The 25,489-nt window shown below is 51.3% G+C and overlaps 2 protein-coding genes across 4 annotated transcripts in view; one reads left to right on the forward strand and one right to left on the reverse strand.

Annotated features, from left to right (window-relative positions):
• On the forward strand, positions 1-17,626 carry LHX6 (LIM homeobox 6). Of its 2 annotated transcripts, XM_053962031.1 has the most exons (9): positions 1-236; positions 533-715; positions 792-913; positions 6,424-6,644; positions 8,922-9,022; positions 9,104-9,199; positions 10,760-10,934; positions 11,480-11,583; positions 13,229-13,331. In XM_053962031.1, the coding sequence occupies exons 1-9, from the start codon at positions 132-134 to the stop codon at positions 13,247-13,249; spliced, it is 1,128 nt and encodes a 375-aa protein (XP_053818006.1). In that variant the 5' UTR covers positions 1-131; the 3' UTR covers positions 13,250-13,331. The 2 variants fall into 2 exon arrangements, with proteins under 2 accessions (XP_053818006.1, XP_053818007.1); XM_053962032.1 differs by lacking the exon at positions 11,480-11,583 and having other exon boundaries at positions 13,229-17,626.
• MORN5 (MORN repeat containing 5) overlaps positions 16,180-25,489 on the reverse strand; it is a 14,582-nt gene continuing 5,272 nt past the window's right edge. The window contains exons 5-6 of one of the 2 annotated variants that reach the window (XM_053962035.1): positions 17,512-17,626; positions 16,180-16,287 (exon numbers count right to left, since the gene is read on the reverse strand). In XM_053962035.1, coding sequence (XP_053818010.1) covers positions 17,547-17,626 — 80 coding nt within the window. In that variant the 3' untranslated portion in view covers positions 16,180-16,287; positions 17,512-17,546. Of the gene's footprint in view, positions 16,288-17,511; positions 17,627-18,292; positions 18,449-25,489 lie in introns of those variants that run through there. The other variant, XM_053962033.1, reaches the window with a different exon arrangement.

The following is a 25,489-nucleotide window of genomic DNA, read 5'->3' on the forward strand; positions in this document are numbered from 1 at the left end:
TTCAATCCACATTCAAATTGCTTCATTAAAGAGACGCAGCTTTTGTTGCAAAGGATTTAAATGGCCACTAGAAAGTTCTTATTTATTGTTTTGAGGCGGTTTATATAGAGTGCCCCGCGCTCGCCCGGCGCATGGAGCCGCAGCCTCCTTCTCCCGCTCTCTCCATCAAGGTGATGCCGCCGGAGCCGCTGCCCAAGGGGAGCGCCCGCTGTCTGGACCCGCACTCCCGCGCCATGGTAAGCGGGGCCGGGGGCTGCGGGTTCCAGCCGGGACCCACCGGGCCGGGAATGCGGGGCCGCACTGGGCCGGGGGTGCCGGGAGCTGTGGGGACCCTCCGGGATGCGCTGGGCCGGGGGCAGCGCGGACGCGCGGCACCGGGGATTGCGGGGTCCCGCCAGGGATGTCGGGGGTTTGTGCGTACCCGCCGGGCCGGGGATGCCGAGGACTGCGGGGACCCGGCGGGACGCTGCGCTTCGGTGCTGCGGGGAACGGCGGGGCCCCGGCTGACGGCCCCTCGGCGCTCTGCCCGCAGTCGCAGCCCGACGGGGAGCCTCTGCCTGGAGCCCTGGAGAAGGAGGACGCCCGCTCAGCGCCCAGCACCCCTTCCACGCCGTCCGTCTGCTCCCCGCCATCCTCCTCCTCCTCCACGCCGTCGGCCGGCAAAAACGTCTGCTCCAGCTGCGGGCTGGAGATCCTCGACCGGTACCTGCTGAAGGTGAGCGGGGCGGAGGGCCGTGGGGGCGGCGGGGGGCGGCGGGTGGCCCCGGGTCTCAGCCCCTTCTCTGCCGCAGGTGAACAACCTCATCTGGCACGTCCGGTGCCTGGAGTGCTCCGTGTGCCGCACCTCGCTGCGCCAGCAGCACAGCTGCTACATCAAGAACAAGGAGATCTTCTGCAAGATGGACTACTTCAGGTAGGGACCGGGCCGGGGCCGCTCCGGGGGGCTCAGCCCTCGCCGGCTGCCGCGGGGTCGGGGCCGCTCGGGCGCTGCCGTGGGGAAGGTTTGGAAAACCCGCCGGGCTCTCTGGATCAGCCGGGTGGGAGACGACCCTCGGGAAACGAGGAGAAAGGAAGGAAGGGAGTTTGGGGTGCAACTGCACAACCGCCCGGAGGGATTCCTGCCCTCTGACCGGGCTGTGCGGGCCGCCCCGAGCCCCTGCTCCTCCCGGCTCGGCGGCGACAGCGCCCGGCTCCGGGGGTGCGGCGTGGCCGGGATGGCCCCGCGGCGGGGAAACGGGGCTCGGACGGCCTCGTCCCGGCTCCTGCCGGAGAGTAAATAAGTGCTGCCAGCCTGCGGTGCCCAGCGGCTTTCGGGGAGCCCCTGTCAGCGCTGTGGGCCCGCAATGGCCGGAGCGTCCGCGGCGGGAGCGCGTTACGGAACGGAAACGAACGACGGGCGGCAGCTGCGGCCGGCCGGGGCTCGGCGGCGGCCCCGGGGCTCGGTCCGGACCCGCACACGCGGGACAGCCTGTCCCGCAGGGAGAATGTTCTGGCTTCGAAAGGCTTTCTGTTCTAAACCTTAAACCACTAATTTTCCCCCAATTTGACTCGCACGAGGGGACTGAGTATTTTGAGCTCCTCGCCGGGGTTTAGCCAAACATTGGAACCTCCGCTCTGACTTTCCCCATCCTACCAGGATGAGGGAATGCTGTTTGACCCGGGAGGAAGGCGAATGGCGGGCAGGAAATGGGAATGACCCCGGCGGGGCGCGGGGGGCTCGGAGCATCCTCCGGCCGCCGCAGAGCTCGGGGTTGCCCCGACGCCAGCGCGCAGGGGAGTTCGGGGGGCACCTCAGAGATTCCTCCGGTGTTTTTTATTAAAGGGTCTGCGATTGCCCGATTTTCTGCAGCCCCTGCCCCCGCCGGGCTCGGTGCGGTGCCGCCGGGAGTGCGGGGCTCGCGGAGGCGGGTAAGGGGCTCGGAGAACCGGCTCAGTCCCGAGGCTGCGGTGCTCTGCGTCCTGCCCTGTGATGGTTTTTTGTTGTTGTTATTACTATTATTATTATTGTTATTATTGTTATTATTTTCAAAACGTAATTTTCGGTGATTTCAGCGAAATTTTCCCCACTCAACACAGAAAGACACAAGGGGGTCCCGGGGCCGCGGTGCTGTTTTGGAGCACTTTGAGCGTTTTCATTCATTTATCATCGTTCTGGTGCCGTTGATGTTTGGTTTCCTTTTGGTTTGTTTTTAAGAGCGTACCTTTCCAAAGGCGGTTTTAAAGTAGCCCCAGGATCTCGAAATGACCTTTCAGCAAATATGGCAAATAACAATGTTAAAATAAATCTGTTGCGCGACCCCCAGTCCAAGAAGCTCCGACCCCCTCCCCGTTGGGAGCAGCCAGGCTCTGCCCGCTGGCACCGGCGGGGCCAAGGGAAATAAAACGAAAATCGCGGAAGCCGCCGCAGGACGCTCCCGGTTCCTGCGGCAGCCGTTCGGGGGGCGCGGGGGCTTCCAGCCCGCGCTCCGCACTTGTCTTTTGCAAAGAAAGGTGGGGGTTTGGAGAGATTTTTTTGTTTGGTTTGGTTTGGTTTTTTTTTTCGGTTTTTTTTTTTTTTTTTTTTTTTGGTGAATCTCTGAGCGACGGCAGCGGCGGCGCTCGGAGCCCGGCGGGTGCGGAGCTGCGTCGCTGCCCCCGACCCCGCGGGGATCGCTGCGGCCCCGGCCGAACCCCGGGCCGGCCCCGGTGCGGTGCTCGGGGGTGGCGGGCGGGGGTCGCTCCCGCCGCCGCCTCCCGCGGCAGAACCCGCCGGGCTGAGCCACCGCCGTCGGTGCCGGTGTGCGGCCGGGAGCCGTTCAGCAGGGCTGCGATCCCTCCTGCCACCCCTGGCAAACTCGCCTCGTTGTCCACTCTCTCGGCTACCTCCTGCACCCACCAGCCCTGGGAGCATCCTGGCTGGCATCTTGTTGGCTCCAGCCAGTGGAACCTGGTGCGTGGCACGGGCTAAATCTGATCCTCGGGATGGATTTTGAAGATTTTATTTATTATTTGAGGCAGATTAAATGTGTGTGTGTGTTTTTGTTTTTTTTTTTTTTTTAAGCAAAGCAGAAACCCCATCCTAACCCGTGTGGTCCTTGGAGCCAAGGCAGACGGAAGGGGCAGTGAGATGCTCTGCACGGGTCACACGGATGCTCTGCTGCTGCAGAGCTGATTCCTCTGACACCAGGGCTGTTGGGGGATGCTGAGGATGAAGGCTGTCAGGCACGGGGCTGTCATGTCACAGCCCCACTGCCCACGGGGAATGTGGTTAGGCCTGCTCTGTCCAGGTGTCCCTTCTCTGTCCCCATGAGAGGTTGTGTAGGTGCTGGCTCTGCTGTGACTCCATGGCCTCAAGTGCATTTTTTTAAGCAAATGCTGCTGTTTCCTGTGTCTTGTCAAATAATTACATTTGGCATCCAAGGCTCCAGTGCTCCAAGGAGAACCAAATTAAGATTGGAGCTCATGGAGCAGAACACCGTGTTCCCAGCCATGAAAGGGCTGCTCACAGCCAAGCTCCTGTGGCTCCGGTCACCTGGAGGCTCAGCACGATCCCGGTGTGATTCCTGCTGTGCCCTGCTGTGGCCTCGGTGGGCAGTCTGCAGGCATGTGACCTTGGGGTCACTGGCCTGGCCGTGGTGGCTCAGGTGGCCTTCATCCCGGAGGTTGCATCCCTCCAGGACGATGCTCCTGCTCGGGCATCGCAGTGGCGCAGCGTGAAGATCCTCGCTGCTCTGCTCTGAGCCTGGGCAGATGTGAGCTGCAGCTGACTCTGAGGGCTGTGCTAGAGGCTTCCTACAGAGTGGACCCAGGAGGGGACAGGAATGTTTGGAGCTGTGCATGGCCCCGGGGCTGGGTGCCCCTTGCCCTTTCCCCACCGGCAGGGGTGGACAGGAGGGCTGAGGGAGCTGTGGCACCTGGGTACAAGCGGCGTGGGAGAGACAGGATGCACCAGGGCGTCCTCCCGCCTCTGCTCTTCCTGCGCCCCAGATGATGTGGCCGCCCCTGGGGGAGGTGGGATGAGTCTTCCTGGGATGAGTCTCTCTGGCATGAGTCTTTCTTGGTAACGTTGTTGTTGGTTTCCATCTCCCAGAGTTAACCTTTAGGGAGAGCATCTGCTCACCTGACCACAAATCATGCATGTAGGGCACGAGTCCATGGCTCTGGTAGTGTTTGGTGATGCTCTAGCTTGTGCCACAGTTCTGGGCTTGGACAAATCCTCTGTCTCTGTGTCTCTTGCTACAGTGTGGCCCTGTCCCCATTCCCATTCTGTCCCTGCCAGGCAGGTGGCAGGAGTCCTGTGGGGCTCCTCTCCTGGTGCTCTACTGCCCCGAGCAGATGGGGCTCTTAGGGCTCTCACTGCCCTGTGAGCTCAGTGAGCTAAATCCTGTGTTGTGTTTGAGCTGTTACTTGCAGTGGTGACGGTCAGGGCAGATTTCTCTCCCCGTTCCTGTGTCCCTGCAGTGGTGGTCCCTGCAGTGACAGTCTCTGTGGGGTGACAGTGGGTGCTGGTGCCTGGCCCCAGCCCTGTCTCTGATCCGCAGCGGTGCCGCAGACGGGAGTTGGCCGAGAGCCGCAGGCACAGCGTCAGTGCTGCTGCTGCCGCAGGCTGTGCAGCCCCGTGCCTGCGCTGCTGCTGAGCCTCAGCCTCCCTGCAGGTTCTGCTCGTGGCGTGGCCCTGCAGGGACAGCGGCATCAGCCTCTGCCTGTGCTGCTGCCACGGCCACACGAGCCCCCGCGCCTTTCAGCAAACCCTGTCCAAATCCCTGGGCGCTGCTGCCAACCTGGGGGTCCTGCCTGGTCCTCAGGAGATGCCTGGGTGTCTCCTCAGACCCCAGCTGATGTGTGATGGGGATGTGTGACCTTTTCTGTGTGGTGCCTCAGTTTCCCCGTGCCCGTGCTGTGCTCCCCCCTCCTGGGCTGGGATTGGAGCGGGGAGCGGCGATCACCACGTGCCATTAGCTCCCTACGCCTGCCCCTCGCTTGATACTGTTCAGCAAGTACGACTGTTTACATAGCACATTGTTCAAAGTAATTCAATTTACAGGAATGATCTTTATTTCTAAATAAAAAATTAATACAGTTCTTTTGTTTGTGCGTTTATATAAACGAGCTGGCACAAAGTCAGTTTACAATGTTCCCATCTGAAGTAAATTAGTGAAGTCTCTTAGCTAAGTCTCTGTATAATTTCAGCACAGAAATGTCCTCTTTTTTTTTTTTTTTTCTTCTTTTTTGGTCAGCTATGGTCAGGCTGAAAAATGTAGACCCTTCTTTTCCTCCCAAATAGTTTTGCTATTAGTAATCCCAGCACAGGACAGTATTTCCACATCTTGCTGGGCCCATGGTGGGCAGCAGTTCCTCGGTGTGGGGTCGGGCAGGGGCAGCACACTGGCCTTGGTGGCCTGGCCTGGGCCCTGTCTCTGCCTGTCCGCAGAGCTTGGGGCTGTTCTGGCCACTGAACCGAAGGGTTTGTGCTGCGGGGTCTCTCCTGTTGCTCGCTGTGGTCGTTTCTTGTCGGTGTTTTGTGCCTACCCTGAGAGATGCTGGAGCTGCTTGGGCAGGGCTGCCAGTGGCTCTGCTTCCCACCGTGGTGAGGGGCTGGCAGGAGCCCTCGGGAGCTTGAGGTGACAGTGGCAGTGCTGGGGCTGTGTGGGGAAGTGCACGGACTCTGTTGGAGCCAGTGCCACCTCTGCGGTGGCAGAGGAGATGCTCCCTTCTCTACTGATGCTCTTGCTGCTGTTCATTGCATTTTTTATTTTAAGCAGCAGTAATACTGAAATGCAGATATCAAACCAAGGCCATGCTTGGCACCTCATGTCAGACACTGACCTGGGGGTTCAGGGCCATGGGGGCCACATCTGCTGCTCCCTGTGAATCACCTGCCCTTGACCATCAGCATCCTGACAGGAATGGGGGTTTTCACACAATCACCTGGTGAGGGGATGCTGGCTGTCCTGCTGCCTCTTGACTGTGCTGAGCTACCTTCCAGCACAGTCATCATCTTCTCACAGTGAGGAGACCTCCTCCACGGGGGAAAAAGCAGATGTGTGTGCCTGTACGTGTGAGGAGAGCACACATGGTTTGATTTATGGCAGCGGGAGAGAACCAGCTCTGACACAGTTTCCATCCGAGTGTCACACTGGCTGTTATCAAAATAAAAAACCCGCGGGCTTGGAAGCTGATTCACGGCGCTGCGTCACCTCGGGCCCCTCGGCCGCGTCTGGCGCCGCGGGGCTGCAATGAGTTCCACCCCACTGCTGCCCACACCGCTGCCACTTCCACAGCACAGGCGCCACTGGGGCGGCCCCGTTGCACCTCTGCATGCAGGGGTGTTGTGGGAGTTGGGGTGTCCGGGGTGAGCAACGGGGTTGGCAGCAACACCTGCAGCGTGGCATGGTGCTGCCTGCCCTCCCCTGCCTGCCCTCACCCTCCTCTTCTCCTCCGCAGCCGGTTCGGTACCAAGTGTGCCCGCTGTGGCAGGCAGATCTACGCCAGCGACTGGGTGCGGCGGGCGCGGGGCAACGCCTACCACCTGGCCTGCTTCGCCTGCTTCTCCTGCAAGCGGCAGCTCTCCACCGGCGAGGAGTTCGGCCTGGTGGAGGAGAAGGTGCTGTGCCGGATCCACTACGACACCATGATAGAGAACCTCAAGCGAGCGGCAGAGAACGGTACGGAGCGCCAGCGGTCGCGGCCTCAGCCTGGGAGGCGGGCAGGGTGTCACTGTCCCCCGCGCTGCCCCTTAGCACAGGGTGTTGGGGTCGGTTCTATCGTAGCCAAAAAGGGGCGATGGGTGGCCCCGGGGGGGTTGAGCACAAGGCCCTGGGCTGGCAGAGGGCTCAATGTGCCGGCAGCGCCTGCGGCTCGTGGCAGACCCGTGTGCCGTGGGCACTGCCAGGGACAAGCGCCTGGTCGTGCACAGCCTGGAGTGCAGAGCGCGAGGAAGCCGCTGGGATTTGAGGCTGTGAGTCATGAATGTAGAAGGTGGGATTGGCCATTCGACAAAACCTTCCCATCATTTTCCACCCGCCCTGCCCATCTGGGGTCGTGGCACTCCCAGCTGGACAGCGCTGCGCCATGGCCAGCCAGCCTCCGGTGACACCGGGGTCACGCAGCACTGCAGCTCCTGTCCCTTCCCCATCCTCCTGCATGGCAGTGCCCAGAGAGATGCTCAGAGCAACAAATTTGTGGGGTTGGTCCAGAGTGGGGCTCGGGGAGGCCAGGCAGTGCCAGGGCCTGTCCTGTGGTGGAAAGTACTTCAGCACATGGTGGGCACAGGGAGTGACACGCCATGTCCCGGCCCATGCAGCATGTGGAAACCATTAACAACCTGACAGGAAAATAATATGGTTCAGTTTACTGCGTTTGAGAAAGAGGATGAAAACAGAGTGCCCAGTTGGGCTGGGAGGGTCCTGGCTCGGGATGTGGCTTGTGACGTGTTGGTCCATATGGTCAGCTGCTGCGGGGGCGCGAGGGAGGTGATGGGGAGCAAGGATGGAGGGGGAGAAGCCACGTGTCCTGGGGGAGCAGAATGGTGTGAGGACAGCAGGGTCTGGCACCGGGGAGTCCTGCAGAGCTGTTGCCCCAGCTGAGGGCTGGGATGGTGGGTTTGCTGCTGCTGCTGCTGCTCAGAACAACCTGCTGGTGTGGGCTGAGCACCAGTGTTGGGCAGTGCTGGGGCACCTGGTGAGTGTCAGGTGTCACTACCTGTGTCCAAGGGGTTTTGAGAAGGGGGTGGGATCACTTTGGAGAGCTGTAGTTGCTGTGGAGTTGCAGGGCCACACTCCCCCCCCCTCCAGTAATTACCCAGCAATTTCTTCTGCACATGAGGTTTTACATACAAGAAAAATAAACAGATGTTGCTGAAGTCAGAGTCCCATTCATCATCCGAAAAGAACAAGTCAAACTATATGAGAAAGTCCTTCAACTCAAGCCAAGACAATCACAGCCTGGTCCAGCTTGCGGAGCGATCGCCGGGCTGTGCAGGCGCATCCTGGGAGCGGGGCGAGCGCCAGCCCTGCTCGCTGCCCTCCCCCACCCATCCTCGCTCGCCCCTCCCTCAGGGGGGCTTCACCTTCGCTGCCCGGAGCAGCCGGGCGTGGCACGGGCTGTAGCAGGGCCCTGGTGAGGGGCCAGGCTCTGGGCACCCTCTCTGAGGCTGCACAGCAGCGTGAGCACGGCTGGGCTCGCCCCGACGCTGTCCTGGGCAAGGGGAGGTCAGTGTCCCCCTGGAGTGTCCCCCTTAGTGCGGCTGCTGCTCACGCATGGCCACCCCAAGGCCGTGGGGACGGTGCTGCTCCTGCTGCTGCTCTGGGACCCGGGAGGAAGAGGAGGTCGGGGTGCTGGGGCAGTCTGGGGCTGGGGAAAGGAGCAAAGAGCCCATTGAAATGCTCTGAGCAAATGAAAGGACTGATGGAGGCAGCGCCCACGAGGGAAAACGGAGTCACAGGGGGCAGCAAGGGGCAGGAGTGATGGATGTTGGTGAGCCTGGCAGAGACAGGGTCCCTTCCGAGCCACTCCCTGGAGAATGTGGCCAAGTGGTGACCAGGAGTCAGGGCCAGAGGGACATCAGTGCTTGCCCTCACACACCACCTTGACCCTCTTCCTGCTGCTGTCTCCCCTTATTCCCTGCGGCTTCCACCACTTGCTGCATTTTTCTTAATTCCGCAGTAAACTCTTGGGGAATGGCTGTTTCTCCTTCCCCGTGTGTGGAGGAGCTCAGCAGCCCAGGGCAGCTCCGGGGTGGCAGTGCTGGCTCCACTCTTTCTGCTGCCACTGCAGCAAGTCCCAGGCTGTGATGCCAGGGCTGTTGTCCCTCCCTTGAGGGGATGCCCTGCGTGTCCCACGCTGTGATGCCACCAGGTGTGGTGTCCCCCAGACCAGCAGCTGCTGCACGTGGTGGGGCAGGCAGGCTTCTGCCCTGTGGCTCAGAGGACTTCTCTCTGCAGGCAATGGGATCACGCTGGAGGGGGCTGTGCCCTCGGAGCAGGACAGCCAGCCGAAGCCAGCCAAGAGAGCCCGCACCTCCTTCACCGCCGAGCAGCTGCAGGTAGGGCAGGAGGGCCGGGGGGGGCTGCAGGGCCCGGGACTCCCCAGCCTCATGCCGAGCCCCTCTCTCCTCTCTCCACAGGTCATGCAGGCACAGTTTGCTCAGGACAACAACCCCGACGCACAAACGCTTCAGAAGCTGGCGGACATGACAGGGCTGAGCCGGAGAGTCATTCAGGTGAGGGCAGGGACGGGCAGGGGGTGGCCACCGCCGGCCGAGCAGCCCCAGGCAGGGCAGGGAGGGGACACCTGAAGGATGGCACCAGGCAGGGCTCGCACTCAGAGCCCCGTGGCTCCTCAGCCCCGGACCTGCAGCATCCAGCAGCTTCGTGCTGCCTCCCTGCGTGCCGGCTCCTCTGCCGTTCCTTCTCTGTCTCGCTCGTGGGTTTTCTATTTGTTTTTCCCTCTTATGATGCAATGAATGAAAACCCCAACAGCCCCAGCCATCCGCAGAAAATCACTGGGTGGGAAAGCTGCCGTAAGCACCAGGTCCTGGAGCTGTGCTCTGTCCCAGCGCTGACAGGAGTGCGGGAGCTCCCCCGGCCGCCGTCCCTGCCACGAGCAGGCAGAGTCGGGAAGTATTGGCATTGAGAAGTTTAAAGAAAAAGGAGTTTTGCAGCTCCAGGGGACCCCGTGGCAGGGAAGTGCCCACCCCTGATCTGGGAGGGGAGGGTGGGTGGTGCCGTAGGGACTGAGAGATGTCCCCTCTGCAGCTCCCAGCTCACAGGCAGCCCAGCTCTGCCTCTTGGTGACGTTTGTACTCATCACTTTAACGTTCTGCTCACATACTTTCTGCGTACAATGAAAACACGAGTGATTAAAATAAATTTGGAGCTTTCATCCGAGATTGTTTTGCCAATGACACATTTAAATTTCGTGTGTGAAAATCTGGCTTGAGCCTCTGTTATTGAGATTCTCCGTTTAGCTAAAGATCAAGCAGGCTGCACACCGGGTGATTTTTTATGTGGATATTTTTTAAAGGTGCTTTGAACAGGAAACAATTTGTCAAATGCTTAGACTGTTTCCTTCTCTATGGTCCAGTGTGCTCTGCCTTGGAGAGCTGATCTTCACTCAGTCTTGGAGAAGGTTTTTACTCACAGCTATCTTTCAGAAATTAAAGCATAAGAAACAGCTCACCTCTTTACATAAGAAACCCCTTCCATACATGTTTTCACTCTAGGATGGAATTCCCAAACTACTCCTTTAATTAGAGGCGGTGAGATATGATCAGAGATCTCATACCTGCTGCTCACATACATGGCTGTATCCCACCACAGCACCCTCCTGTCTCAGCTTTAATGTTCTGCTGATGGGGTTTTTGAATATGGTAAACCACAAGTGATTAAAACAATATTGTTTTCAACATTCCTAAAGTCACAACTTATCCTAGTTTAAACTTCTACTCATTTTTGTCCCCTCTTGTTTCTCCCTTTGCTACTGCTCAAGTGTCCCAACTGATCTCAGCTGGGATTGCAGATTAAAATTTACATGAGACCTTGAAAGGAGCTCCCATCATTTGCAGGGAAGTTGTGCAGGGACAAAGCTTTGTGTATGCAGCTTCACTCTCGCTCTGGTGAGTGTAAAACAAACCTGTGGAAGCTGGTGAGGTGCAGATTTTCTCTACTTCATTCCTTTTGTAAAAACTTCGAAGAAACACCCATCCAAGGACCCTGGTGAAGGACCACATTTTAACCCAATTGTCCCTCAGCTGTCACAGCGTTCGCTGCTTTCTTTTCAGGTTTGGTTTCAAAACTGCAGAGCCCGCCATAAAAAACACACCCCGCAGCACACGGTGCCGCCCTCGGGAGCGCCCCCGTCCCGCATCCCCTCCTCGCTGTCCGATGACATCCACTACTCGCCCTTCAGCAGCCCCGAGCGGGCCCGGATGGTGACGCTGCACGGATACATCGAAAGTAAGAGGCGGCGGGGCTGGGGCAGGGCTGGGGCAGCGCCCGGGAGAGGCGCTGGCAAAACCCTCCTGGTGCTGCGGGTGCGGGGATGGCAAAACCCTCCCCGTGCTGCTGCTGCTGCTCCTCGTGCCTGATAAACTTTGCCCTTGGGATTAACTCGTCCCCAGGAAAGTCAGTGCCTGGCTTTTACTGACTGGTCCTCGGCCCTCTTGTGCTCTCTGTGTCATGGAGAAGGGGTGTGAGTGTGCCCTGTGGGGCTCGGTGGTCAGTGGTCTCCTTCCTGCTCAGGACAGCAGAGTTGCTTTGTTCCCAGTGCCAGTGAACGGTTTGTGAGTCATGGGCAGCTTTGGTCATGCCCGGACAGAGGTTTTGGCTCTGTGGCTCTTGTGAGGCTTCTCCTCCCCTCCCTCTCCCACGAGGGCTCTGGCTGTGCCCCTGCCTGACCTCCTGCTCCTGCTCCCCGCGTGTCCCGGGGAAACGCGGCCGTGCCGCACGGAGGGCGTGTGTTGTTTGCAGTAACAGAGGCTGAAGCCTCTTCTCATCCACAGGTCAGGTACAGTGTGGACAAGTGCACTGTAGACTTCCCTACACTGCTCCACCAGTGCACCTCAAAGCAGACATGGAAGGACCACTATCTAATAGGGGTGAGAAGGTAAATGTAGTCCCTGTTCCAGGCTCTGGGGCCAACCCTCGCTGTAGCAAAGATTTGTGTGTAACATCATTGCCACCGCCGCCTCCTGTCAGCATCACTGCTTCTCCATGACCTCCTCAGCTGCCACCCACCCATGTGTCTTCCCGTAGTTTTGGGGGCCCTAAGGTTGATGTACCCGCTGTTGGTCAAAATGGCACCGCTGTGTTTTCCCCTGGACGCCCCTCGCTGTTGTGACATGCTGGGACTCTGTATCCACTGAAGGCTCTCACATCCTCCTGCCTGGATCCTCCCTGGTTTCCCCTTCCCGGTGCCCTGAGCTCTGTCCTGCTCCGTTCCCCAGGTGCCTGCAGGTGTGGTCAGTGTGAACAGCACCTGGTGTTAACATTGGAGCAGGGGGGGACCTCTGGCACGTGCTAACTTCCCAGTTTTCCACGAGTTAACAAAAAAGATTAATTTCTTGTGGATTGCAGTATTGCTTAAAAATAATAACAACTGGCTGTTACAATATCTGAAGTAGGAATGTTATTTCACAATGTCTGGCCAGGAGACAATATTGCATGTTGATATTTTTCTGTTCAGCTCTTACAGTATCTGTTCTAACACACAGCTTCTTGTGGGCAAGACTTCTCAAACATGACCCTAGTTTCAGTGACTTCCTTCTGAGGGAACACTGAGCCTTTGGCAGTTCTGAGTGGTTTTAATTTCTGTCTTTAGTGTTAGAAGTTCTCAGCACCTCTCTTTTCAGAGCTCTCTCAGTGCAACAACTTATTGACCTCTGTTTCAATGGGCAGAAGCAAGGGCACAACAAAGATACTTTTTCAGTTTAAATTCTACCATTTTGTCATATTTGCCCAGCAAGCTGCAGATTTTTCAGAAAATATTATATTGTCCTGGTGCTGTTGTTAGAGAGGCTTCACTGCAGCAGGCAGCTCCTGATTTAAATGCAATTACTGGCTAGCAGCTGTTGCAGAACAGGGTTCTCAGGACACGGAGCTGCCCCCCAACCAGCTCCTTTTCTAAACAATCACTTGCGTGTTGAATTCCTGAAAACTGAAGTAGCTTTTTTTCCCCACATCCAAAAAAATTTTAAAAACAGAGATAGCCGAGATCCTGGGAAAACACATTTCAGAGTTGAGCGTGTGTTTCCCTCTGCCTGTGGGGCAGCCCCACCCTCCTCTCGGGGTGCCCAGTGCAGTGGCTGGTGAGAAGTGAGCTGTGACCAGCTCAGCAGCTGCTTCCCCTGAAGGCCGGGAAGGGGCTGGACCCGCAGAGCAGCGAGGTGCAGTGTTTGAGGGGAGCCCGTGCTGGTCACGAGTGAGGTGGACAGTCAGGACCACTGGTCATGGTCTTTGCCCTTCTTGGTAGCTGCTGTATCACGGAACAGATGAATGAAGCGCCGTTTTTGGGGTGCTGCCCGGTTTCGTTCGGTTTCACAGCCGAAGGTGTGGTGCACCTCTCCCACCTGGGCTCCTCAGTGGTCGCTCCTTCCCTGGGCAGGGAAGCTCCTGGGCAGCACTTCCAGAGAGGGTTTTCCTGCGGGGAAGTGGCTGCCCCGGCAGATCCCGTGTCCGTTCTGCTGCTCCCTGCAAGCACATCGCCGTGGCGAGGGCCGTGCCTCCGGCTGACGCTCCCGTTTCTCCCGCAGGTCATCCTCTTTCAGTACTGACTGCGCGGACTCTTCCTCACCTGCCCGTGGCCCTGCCGGCACCGCTGCCCCTCAGCCGCTGACAGCGCCCAGCCCTCGGCAGCTGCCACCGGTCCCGCGGGAGAAGCTCAGACCCAGCACTCTCAGTTCCTTCCATTGACCAGCGCCTCGCGCCCGCTCTGATTTCTCCAGCGACACTCTGTGTATGTGTGTGTTGAGTGCACAGTTACATTTTACACTTGTTTCTTGTGGACTTGTAGAATGACCGTGAGTCTCTCCAAGGCAGTGCCAGACACAGTCAAAACTGGTGACTCTACTGTGCTCGCAAGTCTTGCTCCCAAACCCACGGGAATATGAACAACCCAGAACATGCTGAGTCTCAGGGGGGTCGATGATCGCCTCTGAACACAAAGGAAGGAGGAATTTACGTGGTTTGGCCTGATTCTCTTTTTGCACCAGTGAAGCAGTTCCTGGACATCCCTCCTTCTTTCCACTCGCGTGTGTGAAATCTGAAATTGGCTTTTTGGCTCAGCGACTCGTATACAGACAGACCTTCCTGAGCCAAACTCGCAGGTAGCTGAGACTCCACTGAGTGGAAAACATGATGCCAGCTGGAAATAGGCAGTTTTTCTTCCTCCTCAAAGTGCTTTAGAATCACATGTCCTTTGATCACTCAAAGGTAAGTAAATCTTAGTGTTTTTCCCCCCGTTTTATAGGAGGGGAAGCAGAGATGTCCTGAACTGAGAGGAACCATGAGGGTTGGTGGCAGAGCCAGGTTTAGCACCCTGAAGTTTTTGATTGCTGACTTGTTCTTAGAACACTGAATATCTTTCTCCTCTCACAGCCATCTGCCAAATCTTTTTTTTTTTTTTTTTTTTTAAGTTTTTTACTCTCGTCCTTTATTAACAAGCTACTTTATTTCCTTGGAGTCATATTGGATCACAAATGGGTGATTTCAGAATGTACCTACAGAAAACCCTCAGACAATCCATACTCTGGGACTGGGAAATGCTCGATGGAAGGTGGCCATAAAGGTGTAGAAATGTTCTGCCCTGCTGTGGACTCAAGTTCAGTCGGTGGAAAGAGTTGGGTAGAAACTGGAGACCAGTTAAAAAGGTGAAAGCCACAGTAAGGCCAGCAGGAACCGTCGCTAGCCAAGTGGACAGCAAGGGGATGGCATCTTCCTTTGTCTGGCAGAGATCCCCTCTGCCCTCCTGGTCTCCCCTGCTGGGGTAGGGCTGTTGGTCCTGCCAGGCCCTGGGATGAGGGTGCATTCCAGGAGAATGGCTGGGCTCATGGCAACAGCACAGGAGGTGCTCAGCAGTCTGGGCCCAAGTCAGGAAAAGGACTCCAAAACAATCCTATCCTTCATTGATGGTAATAACGAAAAGTAAACAAGAGACCTCTGCCAGCCCTCTCAGTTTGCACCGAGCCAAGAGCAGGTCTGTAACAAAACTTCTCTCCACACAAGCACATGGGTCTGTCCTGCTGTGAAGTGTCTGTGAGGCTGCTCTTCCAAGAATGTGAAAGCCTACCCTGAGCCACAGCTAGTGAGGGATGTGACTGAGCCGTGCCCGAGGAGCAGGAGATGGGAATCCATCTGTTACATAACTTGTTTTTAATTGGAACTGTAGATACACGTGTTTTCCTCTCCGGGACATCCTGGATCAATCCGTGGCATGGGCCAGGTGGGCAACCATGCCACTGCTCTGGCCAGCCCATATTGCACACGTGGGGAGCTTCTCCTGCCCGTGTCCCTGAACTCCGTGTGACACCAGCAGCCAGACACGTGGCTCCAGCTGAACCACGAGGAACGCTCCGGGAGTGGCGTGGGGAGATGGGGACGTCTGCTGAAGTGGCCACCGAGATCTCTTGGCCTGAGAAGTAACTGAGTACAGCACACTTTGAAATTGGTTGGAACAAACCCACACACGCACCCTCTCCCGTGTGTGTGCCCGTGTGTTGAGAGCGATGGTACTACCTCGGACAGCTGGGCCAGTATCTGTCAAATTGCAGCCAGCAGCTCTAGTCCCAGCTCAAAAAATAACATTTGAAAGGAGACAGGGGAATTAAGTCCACAAAATGTTTTTGTCACCTGCAGATGTGTGAGTGACCATTTCCAGAGTGTGACCAGTGACAAGGTGCTGTCACACGCCTGGCCTGACTGGAACCACCGCTGCAGAGGCGTCCCCCCCTGGGGAGGGGACAGTCACCAGTTGCTCCAGTTGCACCAGGTGCATCCTTTTTGTCCTTTTCATAGCAATGAGGGAAGGATGAGTGTTCCCTTGGCTGGCTGTTGGTGAGTGTTTGTCATCATGGGTTGAGGTGGTTGCTGTGTCCATGTGCCAGCCTTGAGATGCTCGTGGGGGCCGGGGGGGGTCACCGAGGCCTGACTTTGTTCTCCGTTTGTGCTTGCACATCCTAATGACCATTTAGTTGTGGAATTAGTGCCATGAAGGAATGGGTAGTTGTTCCATTTGACACTGGAGGAGAGATTCAGGCTGTAACTTGCCCTGATATCCCACAGTCTCAGAGATTGCCACAACTGTTCTGTTGAGGGAGAAAAGGGTTTGATGTGTTTCTCCCTTCTGTCTTGGCAATGCAGTGAAAGGGAAACTATGAAATATGTATCTGCTAAATACCAACTTGATAAGAAAAACCCCACTTGGGAAATGTCCTGGATATCCAAGGGTTCGTAAGCGATGCCACGGCAGGGCCGGAGTGCGAGGCAGGGCCGAGGGAATGTCGGTGTTTCTCTCCAGGGATGTGGGCTCACCACAGACTGTGCTCGGGGCACTTCCCCCCATAAGTAGCCAGGAGCAGCTTTGCTAATTCAGAAATCAGGCTCTGTTTATATTAAGCCCAAATTGTTTGCAAAAACTGGAAGCAATTCAGCTTGTGCAGTTTTAGAGCTAATTATGTGTATGGAAAATACTCAACTGTACCAAGAATGTAAGAAATCTTCTAATTTATTCAATACATTGTTTCACAACATATTTCACACTGACTGTTGCCACTGAACCAAACCTTATCTCAGGTCATTTGCATTCATCTCCTGTCTGTGGATTAAAAAAAAAATAAAATTAAAGTCATTCTCATTTTCTTAGTTTATTCAGTAATTGCCAGATGGGTTCTGGTGCAGCAATGCAGACTCCACGCACTAAACTTTTCCAGTTGCTATTTACAAACCCTTTTGCAGACAAGAACCCACTGAAGACAGCCAGTGAAAGGCTCCTCACTCCAGTTTAATAAGGTGACTAACAGAGCTCGGCTCTGGAAGTGGGATGGTTTCAGGTTTTATCAGCAGTGATTTTTTTCTGGCTCATGCTGGTTAACCCAATGCCCGAGCTAAAGGTGCTTACAGAACTCACTCGTTGGGACAGGGAGTGGGAACCAATCCTGCACTACTATCGGTGATTTATCTCTAGGATGCCAACTAAACACCAGTTTTATTTCATCTGCCAATCATTTTGTTGTAGCATGTTGCAATTCTGCATGTCTTGGCTACAATGGTTAAAAAATTTTTTCTCTGAATGAGTGGACAGTCAAGACTAATATTTATTTTAAAAAAGTAAAACAAAATTGTAAGCACTTTTTGTAAAACCAATGTCTGTTTTGTTACATACTTTTAATGTTGTGCTTTGTAAATGTCTTATTTGTGTAATAAATAAAGTTAATGCAAGTAGAAGTGCTGGCACTTACATCCAGAAAATGATGTAATTCCATTTTATTTTATTTTTAAATACTTTCTGGCTTACTAATCAAGCAGCAACCCACCCAGTTTTCCTCTTTTATTATTTTGTTAAACTCTGGCTTCAGGAGAGTTCAACAAACGTTCGTAGTAAATGGATATAATTTCCTAGTTAGCAAACCCGTCATTAAAGAATACCTCTGGTGTACATTATTACAATGATCAATCAATATCAAAGTACTGAGCAAAAAGAGAGGAAAGGAATTCACCAGGACAGCTAACTAAAATCTGGGAAAATAATGTTGATTAAGATGGATTTGAATGACTTCAACACCGAATCTGAGGCACTCTTTTTAACAAATTGTTTTCAGGCTTAATAATGTTTATACATACTACACTGCACACCTCTCAGGAATATTATTGTGAGTACAGTCGGCTTTTTTGCTGTGGCTTTTGCTCAGCATGACTGATTAAATGATTATTTCCATTTTTCTTTGAGCTGACAAAGATGACAGAAAGATTATATTCCTGTCGAGGGAAAGGGTGAGACAAATCCACGAGGACAAATTGCATTTATTGTGAATCAGATTACCTGCTTTGCTGGAATATTGTCTAGGAAAAACTGGTTTATGGTTTTGGTTTGTGCTCAGTTGTTATATCCCAGGCTTTCCGGCAGGTCCGAAGGATCCATTCATGCTCTTCATCGTCTGAAAGGGAGAGAAAGGAACGTTAAATATCCCCGTGTCAGATCTGCTCCTTGCACCCCTGGGCTCCAGCTCAAACAAGCCATTTTTCCCTTGAAAAATAAATCCACTTTTTAGCCCCTGGCGTATCTTAGAACACTTTTTTTTTGTTTGTTTGTTTAAAAGATCGTGTGCTGTCGTGTGGGAATTTGTCAAGGCAGGAGGCACTGGCTCTGTGGCAAGGACTGATTATTCATCTCTTTGATAAGCTTGGGTGAACCACGAGATTTACAAGTATAGATTTTACATTTTGTCTTTCTGGGCAAAATACACAGGAGAAATGTTGAAACTATCAGAAATGAAGATAGGCATTTTTAAAATGGCTGTGTTGCTTGTTGGTTTATAGAAAGTGAAGGTAAAGAAAAATTTCCAGTGAAATCCCAGGTTCTTGTCTTGGAGCTTTTCTTTCCATGCTGTTTCTGAGATGTATGTTGTGGCAGGTATTGATAAGCTGATGTAGTGGCTGAGAGATTTTTTAGACCAACTCCTGTGTCCCTTGTTAGTATTCATGTCTGTCGTATTTATTCTGAGAGCATAATGACAGTGTGGAAAGAAAATAAAAGCAAAGACAATGTAGGAAAAAAACAACTGACCAGCAAAGTTTGAATAGTAATTTTCTGCATGATTTACAAAAAATAGTTTGGTGAATGTTAAGTTGTGGCTTCTTAATTTCAGGGATTTAAATTAGTCTTGTCTCCAAAAACTGTTCTGCAGCCTTTTCCTTTGTGTTTGTGTAGGAGAAAAGAGATCTGTGTAGTAAACCAGGAAAAACAAACTTCAAAAAGCCTTGGGAAAAAAAAAAACAAAACCAAAACCAACATATTACTTACAACAATACCTGTATTTATTTTTATACTAATGAAATATATTCGAGCTGCTTCTTGTGTTTACCACTGTCTTAACAAATTCATATCAGCTGCTTGTGATGTGTGTAAAAATCTAAATGTTGAGGGTTTGTGGCAGCCCTTGATACGTGCAAGAACAGATGACTGGGGGGAGAACGGAGCCGAGGGGCTGTGACCATCCCGGTCCCATTTTTTCACCCTGCTGAGCCCCCTGCCCAGGCAGGTCAAACAAACTGGAGAAAGAAGCATGTTGCTTCTCTAGGAGTCACATTTTCCTGGAGATCTTCTGACTGTGGAGTTGTACCTTTATGCTAAAGTGACAGAGGAGCATTTGAAATGCAAAGGGAGGAAGATGCTGGGAATGAAGTGTTAAGCAAAGTCTCCAGAGGGGTATGTGACAAATTCTGATGCACAAGCCTGGGGGTTAATCCTATTGGCCGTGGTGGTTTGAGAATCAAGCTTTGTCTTTTCTTTTTTCTTCCCTTTTTTTTTTTTTTTTTCAGGCTGCCCTCCCTTTTCTCTCCTTGCTGGCCCAGCGAGTTGGGTGCACACCCTGAGGTGCTGCTCACAGCCAGCTCTGCTGGCATCCTGGTGCAGGAGGAAAGGTGCCAAGGTGCTGGCTTTAATGACTGCAAAATAGTCATAATTTGGATAAAATAGCTAAGCTCAGCTCTTTCTGTGTTTCACTGATTTTTTTTTTTTATTCCTTAGAGATCCACAGATCCATTACAAAATATCCTGTTAATGGTACATTTCTAATTTGGGTGTAAAGCAGGACAAAATAGATGCTGAAAAAAATATGCTGAAAGGGAAATTAAAAACACCAGCACAGAACCTTGCTTAGAGACCATGCAATCCTCACAGGCAGATTCCACCGAGGGCTGCAACAGGAATGCAAATGTGGTCCTTAAGCTTTCTTAAAAACAACATCCAAGCCATAATCAATGTGCTGGCTTTTGTTCTATGCAGTAGGTGTTGCAGACGTGATCACGTGAGCCTTGCCTGTGACAGACATTGTCCAGTCTGTGTGGCTCTGTGGTTTTAGCTGGAATTGCCTCAAATAAAAAAAAAAAATCTAGTTTAACTGAGCTTGTAATAATTGCATGAAAAGGAAACTTTTGTCTGTTTCTGTCATGGTGAAGGAATAAGAAAACTTAGAGATGCTGTGCATCACCATGTCTGGCTGGTAGCTGGGCACACCTGGCTCACCTGAGTGCTAGAAATAACCAGCCTGAGTCTGTCGGAGCCCTTGAGAGTGCTCACTCAGCTGAGTGAGCACTCAGGGCATAAGCACAAAGAAAGGCAGATGCTAACTTGGCTTCACAGTTTCCAACATACCCTTGGTTTGCCCAGACTGTCTCGTTCTGCACTCTGTTGGTCTCCTAGGAAAGCACCCAGGACAAGTCACTCCAGGTATCCTAGCCCTGCCAGACTGATTCCAAAATGTCTTGCTTTGTGCAGTGATCTGAGCCCATGCAAATGAAATACATGTTCATAAGCCCTGCTTAAGCTGCATGTAGTTTAACCAGACGTAAAAACTGAACGAGAGATGTGAATTTCAACTTTGTGCATGAAAAGGAAAAAAAAAAAAATAGATGTAATGACTCAACATGAAGTAAATCCCTAGAGCTGCCATCCAGCCCAGTGTGATGTACAGCTGGTCCTCGGTCTAGGAAAGGGGAAATGAAAGAATTGGTCCAGGATAGGAAGAAGAACCACAGCCCAGGGATGAGAATGGCTCCAGGGCTGGCTATGGGAGAGGAGGCAGGGAAATATTAGAATGTAAAGAGTTAAGCTATGGTAAAACATACTTTTGCTACACTAAAGAAGACTGGTTGATAATTACTGTAGTTTTAGGGCTATTTGAATCAGTGCAGCTGCAACCTCTTCAGTAGTAACCCCTGAAACAAGACAAACTGGGTTTATTGTACTGAACAAGTCTTAAAGCTCCTCCCTGATTGTTAGTAATTGGCAGCAATGGACTTAACAGCCTCTTGACTACCCTTTTTACACTCTACCTGACTGTGCAGCTAACAATTTAAATCACAGATGCCGATCCTTCTTTGTGGCAGCTGCTTGTTAACTACACGTTCCTCTTTTTCTGCCACTGGCTGCTTCCATAACCCTGCAACACCAGGGTTAGATTGGAGAATCACATTTCATCAATATTTAAAATGGAATTAAACCTTGAAGTTTGATTAATGCTACCAGATAGTGAGTTGTAATTACTATTTTGCAAATTACAATTGTTTGAATATGTTAATATGATTGTCTAAGCACATCTTCACCTTCAGAAGTAATTTTCCTTTTAAAAAAGATTTGAAAAAAATACAAACTCTTTAATCAGTGCTAAATTATCACCCTGTGCACAATTAGGTAGAATGGGGTTCTTCGTGTGGTGTGCTGAATTTTGTGTCAGCATATTTATCTTTAAAAGTTAATAAATTTTTTAAGATTTTCCTCAGTAGAATAAACAGTGATGGAACAGACTTTGCTGAGAGAGGACTAACCATGCTGGTGTTTGAAGGTAAAGGAAAAAAGCTTTGTCTGAGCATTTCACTGCAATCTGGTGTATCCCTGTGCAGTTAGTAAATATTACCCAGTCATTTCTTCCAAAGTCAGTGAAATATTATCATTATTGTCATGACATATTATTGGAATCTTGAAACTGAAACAGCAAAAGACTGTAATGGATGAGCTCTTGAATTATTTCCTTGTGTCTCAATCAAAAATTAGATCAGTTTCTAGCACCCACTACATATATCTTGAATTTTGGGCTCCTCGGGCAGCCCACCCTGAGACAGCTCTCTGTCATTTTTGTGATTAATTCAGGCTGTTTCCATTGAGCAGGCAGAGGCACATGGAGCCAACCCTGGCAGCCACCTGCATGACTGGTCCCCAGAAACAGCATCAGCCCACAAAAGATGACTAAGCAGGGCTGCAAGTGTCCTGATGTCCTGCTGGACACTGTCCACACAGCCAACAGGTCAGTCTGGGGAGTCTCTTTAGGTAAATAAGACCCAGCTAAAGCTCCAGGCTGTAATGTGTTCCTCTAAGTAGCCCATTTCAGAATTGGTTCTTCTCACCAAATATTGCCTGGCTAGTTTCTGCCTTGTTTTGGGGGGCTTTAGGGGAAGTTCCAAATCTTGGCAAAGTCCAAAGAGGTGTCACAACCACTGTTAGGTGTATTCCACAGTGAGCTCAAACTGCAGCCCACTTAAATCAGTGGATTTCTGCTCTCTGCAAAATGAAACCACTTGCCTCCTTTCCAATGCTCAGGCTAAAAGTAGTGGCAGAAGAGATTTCCCCAAGTACCACACTCCAGATTTATCTCTCAGCTGGGATTAGAAACAGCTGAAAATTCAGGGTGGCCTTGCTTCAGGGTGCTTCCAAGGGATGACATGAGAACACACTGTAATTTAGGTGCGTTTAATCTTGCTATATTAAATGCATATTGCAAAGTTTAGAATTATTTGCTTCTAACTATCATGTTTCTGTGTTGCTTATGGAAACCTCAGCTGTGAGAGACTTCTGAGGACTCTGCATGCTTAGGTGCCTGCCATGGCACAGGGCTGAGACTGACAGCACTGGCAGAATCCTCACGGAGGCTTCTCTTAACTATTGCTTTCCCAGGAAAACACCTAGAAGTTTGCTAAAATTAGAATACCCGGTGGTTTGAACAGGGGAAAAACAACATTGTTCACCTTAAAAACCTTGTCTGACTGTGTTAGGCCTTGGTAGCTGTATGTGTCCCTGATGTCTTGGAGGCTGTGTCTGCACTGGAGGCCTGGTGCACTCTGAAATTCAGCTCCGTGCCTCCCTCCCCTGCCCAAAGGGCAGGTTGGGGCCTGATGTGCGTGGCTGTCAGCCCCTCTGTGTGCTCTGTTAGGGCCCAGGAGGGGAGGCAGTGTCCCTGGGATGTGCCACCACCGGGACAGGGAGCGCTGGGAGCGGGCCCTGTCCGTGCCCACGGTTTGCAGGGTGTGTTTGGATGGTCTGTGTTTACAACAGGCCATCCTCCAGCAGCAGCTGAGCTTCCTCCCCGCTCGCAGAGGGCCAAGCACACGCAGCCCATTGTAAACAACAATATCACGGAATTCTTTCACATCCCTGGCTCCTCCCAGCACCCGCAGCGCAGTTTATCATGTTCTTCCACTGCACAATCACAATGACATGTGATAGCATCTCAGCCATGGGTTCTGCCTGGCACACCCCTTCCATTTCCACTGCCCCCTCCACGTCCCTAGCACCCCTTTCCTTACTGCACCTGACCCCACCAACATCAAGGCTGGCAAGAAAATGGAAAATATGTTTTCAATTAACCTTTGCTTCCACCCACAGATTCTCACCCTTCCATTCTCTTTTAATTACTGTCATTCCAAAATGGCCCCCAAATGAACTTTCCATCTCTTGTAAAGGTTGTTTTCACGTGAGCTGTATATTGAATTTAAGTGCCTATAAGACTTGTGTGGAACCGATTTAATGGATTCACAATAGGATGGTTAGCACCCAAACAAAGGTGTTATTCTTGGCATGCCACCCTTTGGAACTGAAACTTCCACAATTTTCAAAAAGATAAGGCCAGGAAACCAGAAGGAACAATATATCTGCAAAAGCTATAGCCGCTGAAATTACCGTAGTACTTACATCATGATGCAAATGTTAATATTATCACTGCTGGCTATAGTCTGGAATATAAATTATGTTGGTTCATAATCTATTTTGCTGAATGGAGGATGTTTCATGTTAAAACATGTAGGCCAAATTTAATCCAGAAATGTTCTTGGTTGCTCAGATGAGAAGTCCCCAAGTATCTCTGTCTGTCACCTGAGCAGATTTTGACGCTGTGAAAGACATATGTATGAATTTTGCAATGGCATCCAAAATGTGCTTGATCTTCACACATTTCTATATAAAAAGATACCAAAAGAGCATATGATGGGTAGGAAAATTGGTCCAACATTTTAAAAAGTGTTTAGGGTAAAATAAGAAAAAAAAAGGTAAGAAAACCCCCTCAACTTCTCATAGGAGTCTGGGAGTGTAATTTTAAATGAAGTGGACTCAATTTCTCTCTGCCATCATCACTGCTCAGCCATTTGCCTTGCCCACTCAGCAGCCCCACTGTGATACTTGCCAGGGTTCTGCCTCTCCTCCTGCTGAGATCTGGCTCCTCAATTAATTTATTTGTTAAGCATTGGGGATTATTTAGATCCAGAGCTCTGACATCAGAACAAAAGCTATCTAACTAACAAATAGGAAGAGGTAGATAAGTGACACTTTGAAGATCCAGATCAAAGAGTTATAATACAATTTCTGACCTGCTTCTGGATGTAATATTTTTCAAAGCTTTTGACTACCACAGAGTCTGGAAAGCAAGTACCAGAAAAGTGGAATTGTATGAATGTGGCTAAAAACCTATGTCCTGGAACTAGACCCAAGGGAAAAAAGTATGTTGGGAGATGGAGGAGACAAGACCAGAAGGTGAATTTGTAGGTAGCTCTGTAGAGCCTTGTGGGCAAAGAGAAGAAGCAGAATGCCATGGCAGAGAGAGAAAATACTTTTTGCAGTGGTATTTTGGAGGAATATGAATCAAAGAGGCCAGAAGGAGGAACTAGCAGTAAAAAGGACAAGCACTGCAGCTGTTGCAAGAAAAGCAAAGGGCTACTCACATTCGTATGCTCTGCTTGTGTAAACGGAGAGCAGCACTGGCTCTCTGCTTTACAACCCTGCTTTCAGAAATAAGTTTGTCAGCCAAAGTAAAGAGAAAAAGATCAATGGATTGCAATAAATGGCATTTAACATAAAAATGAGTAAAATTTACAATCCAGTTAACTTGTTAAATGTTACAAAATCAGCAAACAATAGACACAATTTGTTTTGTTCAGAGCCCAGAGGTAGAGACCAAATCCTCTAAATTAATTTCTGCAAAAGCTGGGGTTTTTTTCCAAACAGGTCTGGATCCTATTCGTTGTAGAATATACTGATTACCAACTATTTTTAAGAGCTTTACACAAACATTATTTCTTTTGTTGTGTGAAATGCAGAATCAGCCATCTGGCAAATGCCCCAGAGCTAAAATCTTTTACATGACATATAATTCAAAATGATTAAATATACAACAGAAAATAGCTATAGCATTGCACTTAAAATAGCATGAACTTTTACTGCCGATCAAAACTGATTTCTTTAGCCTAACAAGTATCCAAAGAACAATTATTTGAAGAGCTTTTAAGAGTTTCAATATGTAGGAACTAAACCTCATCTAAATTCAGTATCTTAAGTCAAATAAAAAAGAAACAAATGTACAAAAGATTAAATGGTCCTGCCTTATAAGTAGACATTTAAATCTATGGGAAGCTAAATTCATTCGAACAAAAATACTATATTCCCTCTGTATGTGTATTGCTGGGGCTTTCCTCTCCTTGCTCAGGGCATCTGCCAAAACAACTCTACATTCTTAGGCAATGACATGGGGACTAGCCTGGAATCAGGCTGTTCATCCACTCCCTCCATCATCAGAACGGGCAATTTCAAAGAAGAACAGGGAATAAAGCTCCGTGCGTGATCCCTCAGTGCAGTCAATCTTTTTTCCTGCACTGCAGTTGACTCGAAGTTAAATTTGCTGTCTTTTTTCCAGAAATACTCCAGGCCTGAAAAATTGCCAGGTCCTCATCCCACACCCAATTCTCCAGTAGTTTCTGAGAAAGAGCACGCAAACATCTGCATGTATTTGGGGTACATGAGGGTAGGTATAGAAATATTACCCTGAGCGATTATTGAGTGGTTATGGCTGTTTCTCAACTGCATTTTTCAGACAAGTCAAAGTCTACGTTTCCCAAAAAGCACTTGGTGCAAGTCAGATCTGAGTTGTGAGGGGAAAAAAAGTCCAAATGTAGGAGATTTCTCTCATGGATTTGTGCACTTGGATAAACCTGAAATGGTTGAACACATCGTTGCCGACTGTCCGAAATATTTGTGCTGC

This window comes from Vidua chalybeata, chromosome 21, assembly GCF_026979565.1.
Source record: "Vidua chalybeata isolate OUT-0048 chromosome 21, bVidCha1 merged haplotype, whole genome shotgun sequence".
Classification (NCBI taxonomy): domain Eukaryota; kingdom Metazoa; phylum Chordata; class Aves; order Passeriformes; family Viduidae; genus Vidua; species Vidua chalybeata.

What these genes read in the sequence shown, in the direction of transcription:
- LHX6 (XM_053962031.1), top strand. Translation starts at nt 132, where the DNA reads ATGGAGCCGCAGCCTCCTTCTCCCGCTCTCTCCATCAAGGTGATGCCG. An exon ending in TGCAAGATGGACTACTTCAG is followed by an intron (nt 914 to 6,423) that starts GTAGGGACCGGG and finishes TCTCCTCCGCAG; the next exon opens with CCGGTTCGGTACCAAGTGTG. An exon ending in TCACCGCCGAGCAGCTGCAG is followed by an intron (nt 9,023 to 9,103) that starts GTAGGGCAGGAG and finishes CTCTCTCCACAG; the next exon opens with GTCATGCAGGCACAGTTTGC.